This window comes from Notolepis coatsorum (genome assembly GCF_963971535.1).
Source record: "Notolepis coatsorum genome assembly, chromosome: 15".
In the NCBI taxonomy this organism is placed as follows: Eukaryota; Metazoa; Chordata; class Actinopteri; order Aulopiformes; family Paralepididae; genus Notolepis; species Notolepis coatsorum.
The window spans coordinates 46260718-46277603 of record NC_140179.1 but is presented as its reverse complement, the minus strand read 5'-3'; the positions used below and the strand labels follow the sequence as shown (position 1 = coordinate 46277603).

The following is a 16886-nucleotide window of genomic DNA, read 5'->3' as shown; positions in this document are numbered from 1 at the left end:
TTGGTACGACGCAGGGCGTTGGATGAGGGAACAGAATTCCCACACCATCTACTTCATCAAAACCCAAAAGAAGGCGGAATGGAACCAGTCCTCGAGGAAAACATGAAACGTTTTTTAAAAGTCTTGTAAAAATCATGTTCGACCGCAGGTGAGAGTGAGACTGTCGGAAACGATCAACGGCACTTTATCGTGAACTAAAAAGTGAGGAAAATGTTGGCGAGGAAAAGCATCATCCCGGAGGAGTTCGCCCTGCCGGGTCTCGCCGCGTCCCGGCTTCCCCGCAAACCGGTGTTCCGGGACCGGGTGAACAAAGCCCGCTTCATCGCCAAAAACGGCGCGTGCAACTTGGCGCACAAGAACATCCGCGAGCAGGGCCGCTTCCTACAGGACGTGTTCACCACGCTGGTGGACCTGAAGTGGCGCTTCACCCTGGTCATCTTCACCACCACCTTCGTCAGCAGCTGGCTGCTGTTCGCGATGAGCTGGTGGCTGGTGGCGTTCGCTCACGGAGACCTCGACGTTCGAGACCGCGGCGGCCCGAACCGCGTCTCCGCCGGGGTGGACCAGTGCGTCACCAATGTCAAGTAAGTATAAAAGAGAGTGGACAATAAATTATGCATTATTAAAAGAACACGCCAACAACCCCAATGTACAGTTTTTACGTCAAATGTATATACTCTCTTTTCTGGACTCTTTTTGTATCACAAACAGTAGTAGGCTATACTGTATGTGCAAATCTGGTATGTCATAAATGTATAGATGTAGCAGTACTGTATCTGTATGTCGTGTATGTCATATATGTTATGATGAATTGAAAATGGGGGACCCTGATGTAAACAAGACGGAAGTCTTTCTCTGGTCTGCATCCCCTTAACAATTGTATGTATTGAGCTGTACTGTACTGTACCCATTCTGCAATCTGTTAATAAAGTTTTCAATCAATCAATCAAGTGCGCTGCTTTCCGCCTTCTCCAAAGTCAGACATTATGTTGTGTATATGTCATAAATGTCATTATGAATTGAAAATGGGGTGCGACAGTGGCTCGGTAGGTAGAGCAGTCGTCTGGTTATCCGGAGGTTCCCGGTTCGATTCCCACTCCTCTACTGAGTTCCCCCCCCCCCCTGAACATCCTACATCCCTCCTTTCTCTCTACCCATCCATCCATCCATCCCTCTTTATCCTCTCTTCCATGCATTGGTGAAAGAAGTACATAGTTCCTTTACTTAAGAGAAAGCAGAACTACCCAGATAAAATAGTACTCTGGTGAAAGTAAAAGTCTGCCATTCAAAACTAGTATTTGATATTTGATGTACTTCAAAAGTAAACGTAAATGTGTTCTGCATGCCGTTTGTGTATTCCAGTGCTTGGGAGAGCGTTGACCTCTAAAGGTTATGTTAAAGTGGTATGTGGTCCAGTTACGCTGCTCTGATTACATCCTCTTAGACTCTTGAGGTTGAGCGGGCTTCAAATTTGATCATCTTCACACATTTCTGCCACGTTTTAATTGCAAAAATATTTTTCTTCAAATTAACTATAACTAATGGGTTGGTTCAGATAAATGTAGTGGAGTAAAAGTACAAAGTCCCCTAAAATGTAAATACAAGTACCTTAAAATTGTACTTGAGTGAAAACACATTTCCTTTCCCTCTGACCCCTGACCTCTCTCTCCTCCTTCTCTCTACCTCCCATCTACCTATTCTTATCAACTCCTCCCACCATCAACCTCTTTTTTCTCTCCCCCTCCTCTCCTCCCTCCCTCCCCCTCCTTCCATCCGCCTCTCTAAACCCTGACCTTCATCGACCTCAACCCCTCTCCTTCCTTCAATCCTTCTTTCCTTCCCTCCTCCCTTTCTTCCTCATTCCTTCTTTCCTTATCTCATCCCTCCCCCCTCTCTCTCGCCCCCTCGCTCTCCATCCCTCGCCCCCCTCTCTCATCCCTGTCTCACATCTATCTCTCACCGCTGTATCACATCCTCATCCCTTTTTCTTTCTCTCTCCCTCCATCCCTCTCTCGCTCTATCCACCTCTCACCCCTCCGCCTGTCCCTTACACCCCCTCTCTTTCCATACCACCATGCCTGAACGACCGACGAGGCACACCGGGCAAACCCCAGGCCACCAGGGGGGGCCACACAGGGTCATGTGTAAATTAATTTCTGGGTCTGGGAGGGTCACAGAGACCAGAATTTGTTCTCAGAGCATTTGATTTATCGGTAGTTGTTATGTAGACAATTTCACCAAATATCAAATATTACCAAAATGGTTCTTGCCTACCCCACCTTTAACTCATTGGACGCCAGACCTGATGATGAGTCATGTTAACTCGCCGACCGTTCAGCGCCAATCACGAGTATAGTCGGGTTTTAATCGTTATTTCTTTTATTAGCGATATCCATTCATTTTCATCCATTCAGCCTGATGCTATCGTTGGGAATGGGTCTGAGCTCGCAAAAGGGCAAATACCGCCCCCTACGCCTTCCGGCTGGTATTGCACTCCACTGGGAATGGTATAGTTTTTTTTCTGGGATGATCCAAGCTGTGCGGGCGGGCGTGGTTTAAATAATCAGGCGAGGTAACCTGATTTCAACGATACATCTGCGACGCTGGCCCCCCCCCCCTCATATGCAATGCTGTTGAACGTGGCACGACAGACCTCCGCGCCCAGTACTTCAAATGGCGATCAGATAATTGGATTATTTCTTTTGCATTACATCAGATACAAGGTAAGAACATTAATTATATATAAATTTGATCGTTGATCTGATATGTATTTCTACCCGATCGACGCTGTATCTGTGTGTGTATGTGTGGCTGTTTTCCGTTGGGTGGGAGGAGGGGGGGGAGCGCCGCGCCGCTCTAAACAACATTGCATGCGTGCACGAGGAAGGATAATAATTATGATCTAGTGTTGATTTCAGGAAGATTCGACAATCAGCCGAAAAATGACAACGTGTTTTGTGTATTCCACTAAAGGGCTATTATCGCGTCTTTCTCTGGAATTACTAGAAATCACCAAAACTATACTCGTATTCAAAACGGTATAAAACGGAAATGTACCGATGAAAAAACAATCCGTTTTGTACATGTTGACTGCAAGCAACTCACTGATAATCGACGAGTGTATTAGACCCATAGCCATAATTTAAGATATATTTTAAGCACTCGCAAATCTCCCACTCCTCCCATTGATTAAAGCGGTGGCGCTCTAGCGCCATCTGGCGCACTTAAGCGTGGCGGTCAATGAGTTAAAGGTGCTATAGATAACATTCAGCCACTAGATGTCGCACTAGAGCACCAGCATGTAATTTATCCAATCAGGTGCATTCCACGTGGGGGAAATGGGAATTAGGGAGGGGATACATGCCTGCAATATGTAAACGACAACATTAATTTTGGATGCACAAAATCTTTTTTAATTATTAATTTTCAATACTTCTTTGGGGGGGGGGGGCACTACTTTTATTTTGCACCTTTCTAAAAGCTCTGTGAATGTATTCTATATATATATATACAAGAAAAAGATTACTCTTTTTTTTGCTCCATCAACTCTCATTCCATCCACCCAGCTTTCTCGCATTCCCATATTTACACTCTCTATCTCCCAACATTCCCACCCTGTCTCTCCATCCCTCTTCTCTCTCCACTCCCCACTATATCTGCTTCTCTCCATTCCATCTCTGTCTCTGTACCGCCTCTCTCCATCCCCTCTCTCTCTCTCTCTCTCTCCATCCCACCTCCCTTTCTCCACCCCTGCTCACTCCCCACCCCTGCTCACTCCCCATCTGCTCCCCCCTCTCTCTTTCTCTCTCTCTTTATAACCCTCTCCTTCCAATTTTCCCTGACAAATTCAAATTCCATTGGTTTTATTGACATGACACGAACCATCAGATGGCGCCAAAGGTAAACAAGCAACTTGGAAAATAAGAAGTGCAAAAGTCTCCATAGGGAAGCTGAAACACTAACATTAGACTGTATATATAATACATGCTGTATATGTAGACAGTAGAGCCATATGGAATCCGCGATCACGGAATCGCGGACGGAATCGCGGAATTGAGCAATAAAAATGGAATCAACTATAAAAAAATATATATTTAATTTTTTTTTTCTTTATGTTGTGGGACTTGTACAGCACTTTGTTCAACTTTGTCAGTGCTGTAAAGTTTAAACCTTTTTAAATCTTAGACAAACAAAAACTTTGCTTTCATGAAATATTGTAAGCCGTCATTTGAGGCTTTATAAAAGCAGCACAATGAACACAAATCTGTCAGTGCCGAGTCCGACCTCATCTTAAATAACAAACAGCATTGCTTGTTGTAGTTAACAAAGAGAGGCAGAGTTGATTTTGCTAAAATATATATAATTTTTTTTTATTTTTATTTTTAATAATCAAATTTTATTTTCATATTCGAATCCCATGCCCATCGAACGAAGCTTCGAAGCTTCAAAGTATTTAAGACAGCCCTATTAAATGGACTGTTATATCTTATTAAATTGTGGACATTTATTCATTCCCACTTATTAGACACTATTTCTGATGGTAAAATGAGCGTACAAAGCAAAATACAGAATTCTGAAATATTAAAACGGAATTTGGAAAAAGAATTAATGGAATTTGGAAAAAAATAAAACGGATTTCATATGGCTCTAGTAGACAGTGCCGTGTACCGACTCTCTCAGTGCCAGGGGCGAAACATTTAAAAAAGGGCCACTCACTCCGGGCGCATAAATATGAGGCCCCAGCTGGGTTTTATCTCAATTATCTTGTTTTCATGATCATGGAAAGCCAACACTTGATTAATCGCCCAGCCCTAATATATATAGTTATATAGTAAATTAGTAACTTGTACTAGAGCTGCCGCGGTATTGATATTTTCCTTACCGCACAAATTTGCGAAATATTTCCTACCGCCGCGGTTATTACCGCACAGTGCGCACAAAAAAAAAGAAAAAAGTTTGAATGCATTTTTTTTTTTTTTTAGTAGTCTACTCTTATAGCCTGCCTCTAGTCTAATGGCGCTTTTCCACTGCATAGTACCTACTCGACTCGACCCGCTTTAGGTACCTGGTACTTCGTTCCTTTTCCACTGCAGCCAGGAGCCAGGTACTACTCCGTTTGTCTCCGTGTGGGGATGCAGGCGGGGCCGCTTGTGTACACTGAAAGCTCCGTGGGCATAGCCATGTCCGAGGGCTTGCAGCAAGCCAGAGTTTAACACAGTTTCAATCAATCAATCAATAACAACATTAACCAGACTCTCGTTGTGTCTATTCTGCTAAAGCTAACGTTACCTCTCATTGTGTCTATTCTACCAAGCAACCCGGGTTTAACGTTACCTCTCGTGTATATCTGCTGACGTAGTATTAGGCTAATAACAACAACCAACTTAACACATCAGCGATCTTGTTGTGACACTAAACTCTCCGCTCGGTGGTAAATTGGGTTGATGTCGGTTTTGTTTCATCAATAAATGAGGCAGAATACACAGTGAATCCATCCTTTTTTGTTTATTGCAGTTGGTGCTGTCGCAAACAAATCCTGAATGAAATACATCCTTAGCGAGGCAGTAAAGATGGCGGCTTTATGTTTTTGTTCAGAGACTCCAACGTGTGACGTGTCTCTCTTCTGACCAATCGGTGGTCTGCAATGCTTCACATGACTTTTCTGGTACCACTCCTACCCAATAGGGTCGCTTGGAACCAAGTAGGGTATATCTGCAGAGCCGCAAGCCCAACGTCTGGGCGCTACTTTATTATTTTTATAAAAAACAGCTGTGATGCGGTATTCAGCCCAACTCTGCGGTGGGCGTGATGCAACAGCGATACCGCGGTAATGCGGTTATCGCGGCAGCTCTAACTTGTACTTTACATTTCTCCAGACTTCTCTAGGCAGAGCCTTAAATGTGGCCAGCAATACTAACCCCTGACCTCCAACCCACATGTTAAACCAAAACAAAATAAATGTAAACATGAGGGGCTATTTTGCCTAGAGGTCGCTGTTTTGACAGGACTACAGACTCTACCTTTAAATATATATATATAAAAAGGCACTTTGGTACTTTGACAAAAAGGGTATGTGTGGTCCCGCCCACTGTATTCCTGAGATGATTTTGTAACTAGCTAGTTTCTCTGAGGTTGTGGCATTGTTGTCCTCTCTCTCTCTCTCTCTCTCTCTCTCTCTCTCTCTCTCTCTCTCTCTCTCTCTCTCTCTCTCTCTCTCTCTCTCTCTCTCCCATCTCTCCATCTCCATTTCACACCCCTCTTCATTCCTCTCTCCAGGTCTTTCACCTCGGCGTTCCTGTTCTCCATTGAGGTCCAGGTCACCATCGGGTTCGGAGGACGTATGATAACTGAACAGTGTCCCACCGCCATCACTGTCCTCATCATGCAGAACATAGTAGGACTCATCATCAACGCCATCATGCTAGGTAAACATACAGTAGACAGACAAGACACATCAACTCCATCATGCTAGGTAAACATACAGTAGACACTAGACAGACAAGGCACATCAACGCCATCATGCTAGGTAAACATACAGTAGACAGACAAGACAAGACAGATGGAGAGATAGAGAGAAATAGATAGATAGATGATTTATTGATTGACACATCAGTGGATTGATTCAGTAATAATTCAGTTATAATAATTATGTATTGATCTCCCCAGGGTGTATCTTTATGAAAACAGCCCAGTCTAACCGTCGCGCTGAGACACTGATTTTCAGCCGCCACGCTGTGATTGCTGTCAGAAACAACCGGCTGTGTTTTATGATCCGCATCGGAGACCTCCGCAAGAGCATGATCATTGGTGCTGCCGTCAGACTGCAGGTACTGTTCTGTTCTGTTCTGTTCTGTTCTGTTCTGTTCTGTTTTGTTTTGTTTTGTTTTGTTTTGTTCTGTTCTATTCTATTCTATTCTGTGTTTCATGATCCACATCAGATACCCCAGGAAGAGTCATTGGAGCCACTGTCTGGTTAGAGTTATGTTAATGTTCTGCTCTGCTCTGCTTTGCTCTGCTCTGATCTGTTCTGATCTGTTCTGATCTGTTCTGATCTGTTCTGTTCTGCAGTCTGTAATAGTATAATATATGTAACCTACAGTAATATATGTAGCCTACAGTAATATATGTAGCCTACAGTAATATATGTAATCTACTGTAATATATGTAATCTACTGTAATATATGTAACCTACAATAATAACCTACAGTAATATATGTAACCTATAGTAATAATAACCTACAGTAATAGATGTAACCAATAGTAATAACCTACAGTAATATATGTAGCCTACAGTAATAACCTACAGTAATATATGTAACCTACAGTAATACTTACAGTAATATATGTAACCAATAGTAATAACCTACAGTAATATATGTAGCTTACATTAATAACCTACATTAATATATGTAACATACAGTAATACCTACAGTAATATATGTAGCCTACAGTAATACAAAACTGGAACAATTGCATTGAGATTGAGATTTTAATCCACCTTTTTATTTGATTTTTAAAACAATTAAATCAATAATAGGATTTTAAAGATTGGAATAATGGTCAGCTCAGTATATGGTTTTACAGATTTGAATAAAGCTGATTTATTTGTCATATGGTACTGTACTTAAGTGATCAAGGCAAAAGTGAACCAGGAAAGAAATTAAATATTGGTTACATGAATTCTGTGTGATCTTTAAAAAAAGGGGAAATATGCACACACACACACACACACACACACACACACACACACACACACACACACACACACACACACACACACACACACACACACACACACACACACACACACACACACATTCACAATCTAAAATGATCATGTTAGATGTTGTTGTCATGGAGAGGATCGGGAGGAGTCAGTTCTGTTGGTCTCTAAGTAGCTCCTCTCTTCTCTTCTCTCATCTCCTCATACAGCCCGTATGGTGAGATGTATAGTGTTGATCCTACCTGCTTGTGTGTTTCTATTATTACTGGCTCTGATCACTAAGAAGACATTATTGGTTGTATGGGATCAGGCATTACCAGACATTAACTGCGAGGATGATGCTGTGATGTCACTGCTGACACTGTGTGTGTGTGTGTGTGTGTGTGTGTGTGTGTGTGTGTGTGTGTGTGTGTGTGTGTGTGTGTGTGTGTGTGTGTGTGTGTGTGGTGTGTGGTTTGTTTGAGAGTGTTATGTATGTGACTGCAAGTGGATCTATGCATGTATTTCTATCCTTTTCTATCCTATCCTGTATTTACAGTACTGTGTATGTGTGCCTGTATTTGTGAGTTGTTTGTACTTTATTCTATCCTATCTGCATCAAACACATCACGAGGAGTATGATCATAGTAGCTGTCATTGGGCTGGATGTTCTATTCTATTCTATCCCGTATGTATGATATATCAGAACCAACTAACCGACAGGCTTTTAAATCACTCTTGAAAACCTACCTGTTCTCCTTGGCCTTCCCCCCTACTTAACTACCACTAGACCCCTGACCCTTCTATCCTCTTTGTTTTACTGTGTCCTACCAGTTTTTATTACTTTCATTGCTTTATTATGTTTTTTTAATCTTATATCTTGCACCATATTGTTTGTTTTGTTGCTTTCATTGCTTTGCCATGTTTTTTTTATTTCTTTCTTTTAATCTTATACCTTGCCTCACACTAATTTGTTTTTATCAACCTGCTTGTGAAGCACTTTGGTGTCAGCTACCGCTGCCTGGAAATGTGCTATACAAATATAACTGACTTGACTTGACTTGACTAATTGTTATCGCAAATCACAAGCCAGAACAAATATCACGACTTACAAGATTGTGAAATAATGCAACACTTTTCTTCCACGTCAATCACTGAACATCTGAATTTATTCAGAAATGGCTCATAAACGCACAGGAAGTGCATATATCGGTATCGGTTTATATCGCTTGATATCGGTATCGGAAATTAAGAGTTGGACAATATCGGTATATCGGTATCGGTAAAAAAGCCAATATCGAGCATCCCTAATAATAATAACTAGGGCTGTCCCCTTATGTTCCATTAGATTAGTCCATTAATCAGGCGGTTTGATCTTAGTCCACCAAGAGTTTGTTGCTTCTTTCCATGCTGAGTGAGTTATTTCCTGAAGAATCATAAGCACATCTCTGGTAAGGACTAGATTTAAAATGATGAGCACATCTCTGGTAAGGACTCGATTTAAATCATTCCCTCTGCATTATTGTATGTGGGAAGAATTACAGATCTGTCTATCTGAAAGTCCTATGACTATTAGTCGACTAAGAATATCTTTAGTGGAGAACAGCCCTACTGAAAAGGTGTGGGGGATCCTGCCTTCTATTCCCTTGCATTCTATTCTACATCTTGGGTGAATGAAATGTATAATACCTGTTTGTGGTGTTCATCAAGGACGGTTGATGTTGTGTCCAGGTGGTGAGGAAGACCACCACTCCGGAGGGCGAGGTTATACCCATCCACCAGATCGACGTCCAGACGGACAGCGACGTGGCCTGCAACAGTCTGTTCCTGCTGGCCCCGCTCATCATCTGTCATATCATAGACAAGAACAGGTAAGTACAGCACACAGACAAATTGCAGTATTCGATTGATTTGAGTCGTTACTAAAAAAAATTAAATAAATAGCTCTACACCCCCATCACCGGTATAAATTGGCTTGTCATTAACCCTTTCACCGCCGCACTACCAAACGGTTAACCCTTTCACTGCAACAATACACAGAAGGTTAACCCTTTCACTGCCACACGACAGCCGGTTAACCCTTTCACTGCCACACGACAGAAGGTTAACCGGCGACCGTCGGTTGTGTGATAGTAAAGGGTTAACCTCCTGTGGCAGTGAAAGGGCTAACATAGGTCTTCCATTGATGGCTGTTGGAATGTAGAGCTATTTAACACATATATTGACAAAAGAAATACCACTTACAGCTCCTTTTTAAATGCTTTCTAACGATGTTTTGAAAAGTGCTACATTTTCATCATCATCATCGTCATCCAAACTGTAGCAGTGATAGGTGTGGCTAGCAGGGCATGGGTTCATCACTACATACGTGCTGTCATATGATCTCCACACAGTCCCCTGTACGACGTGTCCGCCATGGAGCTGCAGTGCAGCGACCTGGAGGTGATCGTCATCTTGGAGGGGGTGGTGGAGACCACAGGGATCACCACCCAGGCCCGGACCTCCTACGTCACCGAGGAGATCCAGTGGGGGCACCGCTTCGTTCCCATAGTGACGGAGGAAGACGGTGTGTACTCGGTGGACTACTCCAAGTTTGGCAACACTGTCAAGGTAAGGGGTTGTCATTTTCTTAAAGGGATACTTGTGATTTTTTTCTTTGGGAACCCTAGACCCACTTGCTACTCACCAATGATGCTGTTGATCGGTAGAGTCCTTTCTCAGCACAATCCATGCTGTTCCTCACACTAGCTCCGGATAGTGCAAAGGGGCTTGAGCTCCTGTCTGTTTTGTTGATGGAAGTTACAATAAGGACTTCGAGGCACTGCATACGATCACTGTGCCCAGTGGTTGTTCCCCAAGAAAATAGTTCAGACTATTTGCAAATAAGCAAATGGTTTGTGTAACACAGTAACTTATTATACTGTGAATTTATCCAGACTGCTCTTGGCAGTCACCCCCCCCCCCCCCAAAAAAAACATGTAAACAAATAGCGAAATCAAGCTGGGTTTCTTTTGTCTAGAGGACGCTGTTTGACGGGATTACAGATTCTTAAGTTTTTAAGCAGCTCCACAGAGGTTATTGTAAAATGCGGCTTGCATCTGGCCTACGCGTTGGGTCTTTTCGGGACACTTCTTTTTACCTGGGAATCGATACCGGTCCGGTACCCAACGGTACATTTTTTTCTGTACTTTACTCTCCCTCTCTGAAGTATAAACTTCACAACACACAATCTAAAACCCCTTACCTCCCTCTCCCAAACCGATCTTGTATCTCAATGGGACTTCCTGGTTAAAAAAAAGAATAATAATAATAAAAAAAAAAGATTTGCGATATTTTATTTTTTTGCGATTTGATAATTGCATCATTACAAATCGCGAAATCGATTAATCGTGCAGCCCTAGTGGGGAGGACTGGTTTGAGCAGCCACACCTGCCCCCGGTAAAGCTAATCAGACCTGGGATCAGCCACACCTGCCCCAGGTCAAGCTAATCAGACCTGGGATCAGCCACACCTGCCCTGAGTCAAGCTAATCAGACCTGGGAGCAGCCACACCTTTCCCCGGTCAAGCTAATCAGACCTGGGATCAGCCACACCTGCCCCCGGTCAAGCTAATCAGACCTGGGATCAGCCACACCTTCCCTTGGTCAAGCTAATCAGACCTGGGATCAGCCACACCTGCCCCTGGTCAAGCTAATCAGACCTGGGATCAGCCACACCTTCCCTTGGTCAAGCTAATCAGACCTGGGATCAGCCACACCTGCCCCTGGTCAAGCTAATCAGACCTGCCCCCAGACCTCCACCAAGGGCAGGTGTGGATGCTCCAACCAGCCATCCCCACACCCTATAGCAGGGGTGCCCAACCTTTTTTGAACCAAGATCTACTTTTTAATTTACCACCTAGCCGAGAGCTACCAGCCAAAATTGTATATTGTAAGCCGTCATTTGAGGCTTTATAAAAGCAGCATAATGAACACAAATCTGTCAGTGCCGAGTCCGACCTCATCTTAAATAACAAACAGCATTGCTTGTTGTAGTTAACAAGGAGAGGCAGAGTTGATTTTGGAAAAAAAAAAATAAAAAAAATATTATAATCTAATTTTATTAATCGAGATCTACTTGAAATCAGCCCGCGATCTACCTGTCGATCGCGATCGACTGGTTGGGCACCACTGCCCTATAGGATTACCCTTAGGGATGGGTACCTTTCACATTTGAACCGATACGGTACCGGTACCTGTGAATCGATACCGGTACCCAACGGTACCTTTTTTCGGTACTTTAGTCTCAAAAAATTTAATCTACCTACCTCAGTTGTGAAAAAAATAATCCAAACTTCAAATAACTACACTTTCGACCGTTTTCGGCTTGCCATTGCCCCGACTGCTTTGTTGTTGAATCAAGTCAAATCCTAGGTAAGCATATATTGTGCGTGTGAACGTTGACATGAAAAGAAAAAAGTAAAAGAAATAATAAAAAAAGGTTTAAAAAGAAAAAATATATATTAAAAAAAAAAGAAAAAAAATTATCTCACGTGAATCGATACTCGGTAGTACCGACGTGTTTCGGTAAGTACCTTTAAAAGTACCAAATTCGGTACACATCCCTAATTACCCTAAAAACACACCACAGGTAACATTGCCTTTTTTTTGTTTTTAAATGATCCGATGCTCGTTCTTCAAGGTGGCGACGCCGCGCTGCAGTGCCAGAGAACTGGACGAGAAGCCGTCCATCCTGATCCAGACGCTGCAGAAGAGCGAGCTGTCGCACCAGAACTCTCTGCGCAAGCGCAACTCCATGAGACGCAACAACTCCATGAGGAAAGGAGGCGCGGCGGCGGCGAGCGGAGGAGGGATGAGGCGGAACAACTCCGCGCTGGCCGTCCCCAAGGTCCAGTTCCTCGCCCCCACCGAGGGAGGCCCCGGTGTCAATGCCGTCACCTGACATGAGGCCTGGCTCCCGTCAGCCGCCCTGGTCTTCCTGGTGGGCGGGAGGATCAGCGCGTTGGCCTATCACGTGCCTCTGCTGGCCCAGTTAGAATTGACTCTCCTTCTGTTTCCTGTCTTGTCGCGGCTGGTCACCCGTCACCTCTCACGGAGTGAGCACTTCTGAAGACATTCCCGTTCCTCACGGCCATCATGTGTGGGGCGCGTCTATGCCTTCTACAACGCTGTTCGGTTTCCGGGTTCCTCTGATTGGCCGCTGACCTATGCTATTACGCCCCCCTTTACACTCTCGCGCTGTGAAGCGCCAGCGGGGCGATGCGGTGGTTTCTCCCCGGCTTCCGTGCGCCGCGCTGCCGCCGGCTTGACTCGGTCCAGCTCCAGCAGCAGCGGCAGTCTTCCGCCGCCTGCGGTATCCTCCCTCCGAGGCGGCTCGTTCTTATTATTATCCCCCATTGTTCAGGTCGACATGGTCGCACAAACACAGCGGTGCGTTCCTGATATCAACTGTGATTGCACGCACGCTAATGGCGCCACGTGCATGCGCGCTCCCGATTTTCTCAATACATTGAGACGTTTGTTAAAATGGTTACAGAGGTTTCTGCTGAGTAGTTCTGGAAAGAGCTCACCTATTTATGGCTGACGTTGACTTTAAGTTTGTGTTTGTAGGTTGGTGGCTAAAGCAGTACAGTAGGAATGAGTCCAATCAAGATATTGGAACCTGGCAAAGTTCAAGAAGTCAGGAGATCGAGATTTAGCACTTAGTTGTTTGTGTGCATTACAAATACAATTTATTATTGTTAGCATTATTATTATTGATCTTTGGAGTTGTATCCAGTTATATACAGTTCACTTGTTAATAAATTTGATGGCTTTGTCATTATAAATGATTTCCCATATATTTTTTATCTTTGCAAATTTGTAATACAATACCAATGGGTTCAAATGGTAAAATCAGCCATTTTGAAATCCAAAATTATGCAGGTTATATTTATCCACACATCATTTAGACACCTTGCATGTTAGGATTTCCTTCAGATTCATGTTGGCATCCATGTATGGCCAAGGGGTGAAAAATGGTAAAATCTGCCATTTTGAAATCCAAAATGATGTAGGTTAGAGTTATCCTATGCCAAAAATGAACTCGTATTTGAATTCCCCATTAAGAAACACATCATTTAGACACCTTCCATGTTAGGATTTCCTTCAGATTCATGTTGGCATCCATGTATGGCCAAGGGATGAAAAATTGTCAAATCGGCCATTTTGAAATCCAAAACAATGTAGGTAGGAGTTATCCGATTAGAAAAATAATCCCATATTTGAATTCCCCACAAGAAAACACATATTTTAGACACCCCACTCCATTGATTTTCCAAAAAAAAATAAGTATGGCCCGCCCTAATGCGCATAAATGTCCCCTCGCTTGAGCACAGACTAAAGACAGTGCCTAATTGCCTCTACGAATGGAATGTAACACATTATCATTCACAAGTTAGGTGTGAATGTATCTGAGAACGTATTTAACACACCTGACGACCGGCGCTATTGATATGCAAAGTAGCCCAGGTGGGTACTTATAGCGAGTTGGCGAGTGCAGCGCATTCCTGTGTGCGTGCACGCGCTTCTGTTCAAAATCTTAGTCTGCACGGAGTGCAATCTCGTCCCATGAGCAACGCATGCCTGCACAAACACCCGTTGGAGGAGTAGTGGGGGAGAAGAAGAGGAATATTTTTAAATAGCAAGAATTATCGACTGGCAACTCTGTGCTCGTCATACCTGCAGCTGCTGGTACTGTATGGAGAGAGAGGCACACAACAACAGACAGACAGCTCAGTGATTGAAACCGGCTGTCTGTCTGTTGTTGTGTGCCTCTCTCTCCATACAGTACCGGCAGCTGCAGCTGCACCCTGATGTAAACAAGACAAACGTCTTTCTCTGGTCTGCATCCCCTTAACAATTGTGTGTATTGATTCCATTCTGCAATCTGTTAAATAAAGTTTTCATTCATTCATTCATTCATTCACGAGCACAGAGTTGCCAGTCGATAATTCTTGCTATTTAAAAATATTCCTCTGCTTCTCCCCCACTACTCCTCCAACGGGTGTTTGTGCAGGCATGTCGACCTGAACAATGGGGGATAATAATAAGAACGAGCCGCCTCGGAGGGAGGATACCGCAGGCGGCGGAAGACGGCCGCTGCTGCTGGAGCTGGACCGAGTCAAGCCGGCGGCAGCGCGGCGCACGGAAGCCGGGGAGAAACCACCGCATCGCCCCGCTGGCGCTTCACAGCGCGAGATTGTAAAGGGGGGCGTAATAGCATAGGTCAGCGGCCAATCAGAGGAACCCGGAAACCGAACAGCGTTGTAGAAGGCATAGACGCGTGTGGGGCAGATGATCTTCGCCCACAGCCTGTATGGGGGGGTTATTGACTGTTCTCATGTGTGTATACCGCCACCTAGAGGCTATGATTTATTCTATAATGAGGTTACAGACCACCATCACTTTCCACTAAGTGGCCGTAATGTGTAAAGTTCAGTGTTCCGACCGACACTGAATCTGAACAAGGAAGAAGAAGCAGTGTTGTCTTCGGGGGAGAAAATGTGTGGAGTTTTCTGAATGTGCCTCTGATGGGAGTGGTAGCTATGGCAACACTTTCTCCGTACTGTATAGATAGGGAGGTGCTCACTCTATGTATCTCTAATATGTCACCTCTATTATGCATATTTCACATGGTGGCCATTTTGCTCATTATGTCGTGCTCAGGTTGGGATTCCTTTCCATGGACTACAGAAGGGAAAGGAATCCAAACCTGAGCATGACATGAGGGCAAGCTTTCTTTTTAATATAATGTATGAATTCAGAATTCTACACATGGTCTGAGACGGTCCAGAGATATTAGGGAAAGTAAAAACAACTCTCTCCCTAATCCAAAAACCACAGTGCTAAAACTCAAACTTGTGATGTCATCAAGTATAAATTCTGAAGCCGCGCTATAGACAGTGGACTTGGTAAAAATGTTACAGGTGACACTGAGAACACCCCCGCGTTATGTGTATACGGATGCAGTTTTCGGCTTCAAAACTGAGAATATTACTGTAGAATACGGCTCATTTGGACATGACACAAAATCAGTCTCCCGTTCATCGTCTATGGAGCAGCTCCAGACTTTGTACCTGATATGACGTCACAGGTTTGAGTGGTCTCTGGTTCCCGGAGAGAGTAGCTCATGTTCACAAATACTGATAGAACTTTGCTGGGAAACTGTAAAGGATAAGGTCAGTGTAAGTGTATTTATTTTTTATTCTTGTCATCATAGCCAAAGCCTACAATGGATTTATTCTACTCACAATACTCTTCCTACTCTCTCCTACCCTTAGGAGCTCTCAACCAGCAAGCCATGTATTCCCATTGTATGCTAAAATCATTCAGTATAGTTTGTGTAACAGATGTGATTCAAAGTCCACAGATTCTCAGCTCATGTGCAGATTTATTCTGGTGATCTGGTGATATAGGTGCACAAGACACAATATCATCATGTAGGCTCCACACCAAGGTCATTTCAATGAGCTACAATAATAAAAAATACCCTCATTAGCCAAGCACAATTATATTACAACGGCAGCACAACCTGCTAAGTAGACAGCTGACAATCTACTCGTACCTACTTGAGCTTTTATGCAGCTCAAACACACCAGTGTCTTGTTTTCCTTATAGCTTAACATTATACATATATTCTACCAGTGGTACTTGATGCATGCAGTACAGTTTGGGGGCTACTGGGTAGCAAAGATTATGCCGCTAAAGCACCACAGCCACCGACACAACCCCTGTGTGCTTTGCTGCTACAGTGAGATGCAAAGGAAAGCCAAGCTATCAAATTGATGATGAATTGATACACGTTACAAAAATGTTGCAGCCTGCTGGGCTCAAAACCTACAGGGAACTCAAGAAAAACTCACAGCAAACTGCCAAGACATTTCACCCGATACCAAGACTATTACTGAATTTCAAACTATTGAACCTGTCACACACACACACACACCACACGGCCTCTTCTGACTTCATGAACTCGACGAGCTGTATTCACAGTCTGTAACCTGTACTCTGCTTATTCACTTTTGTAATAAATACCCAGAAAGAATATCATCTCTTTTTCTACATTCAGTTTCTTATTAAATTCAATATACGCGTACAATGCCCATGTTCGTCGCAATGATACTGACGAAAACAACAGTATGGCT

At 43.6% G+C, this 16886-nt stretch overlaps 1 protein-coding gene across 1 annotated transcript; it reads left to right on the top strand.

The window, feature by feature from the left end:
- On the top strand, positions 1 to 14363 carry kcnj8 (potassium inwardly rectifying channel subfamily J member 8). The gene is made up of 6 exons (XM_084330124.1): positions 1 to 584; positions 6277 to 6425; positions 6667 to 6827; positions 9434 to 9573; positions 10096 to 10312; positions 12383 to 14363. Exons 1-6 carry the CDS (start codon positions 211 to 213, stop codon positions 12641 to 12643), a joined length of 1302 nt encoding a protein of 433 aa, XP_084186250.1. The 5' UTR covers positions 1 to 210; the 3' UTR covers positions 12644 to 14363.
- Positions 14364 to 16886: the final 2523 nt, after the last annotated feature.

Bases quoted from the DNA above. Each gene is read 5' to 3' on its own strand.
- kcnj8 (XM_084330124.1), top strand. From the start codon at position 211: ATGTTGGCGAGGAAAAGCATCATCCCGGAGGAGTTCGCCCTGCCGGGT. The intron at 6,426-6,666 runs GTAAACATACAG...TGATCTCCCCAG, and splicing joins CATCAACGCCATCATGCTAG to GGTGTATCTTTATGAAAACA. The intron at 6,828-9,433 runs GTACTGTTCTGT...TGTTGTGTCCAG, and splicing joins GTGCTGCCGTCAGACTGCAG to GTGGTGAGGAAGACCACCAC.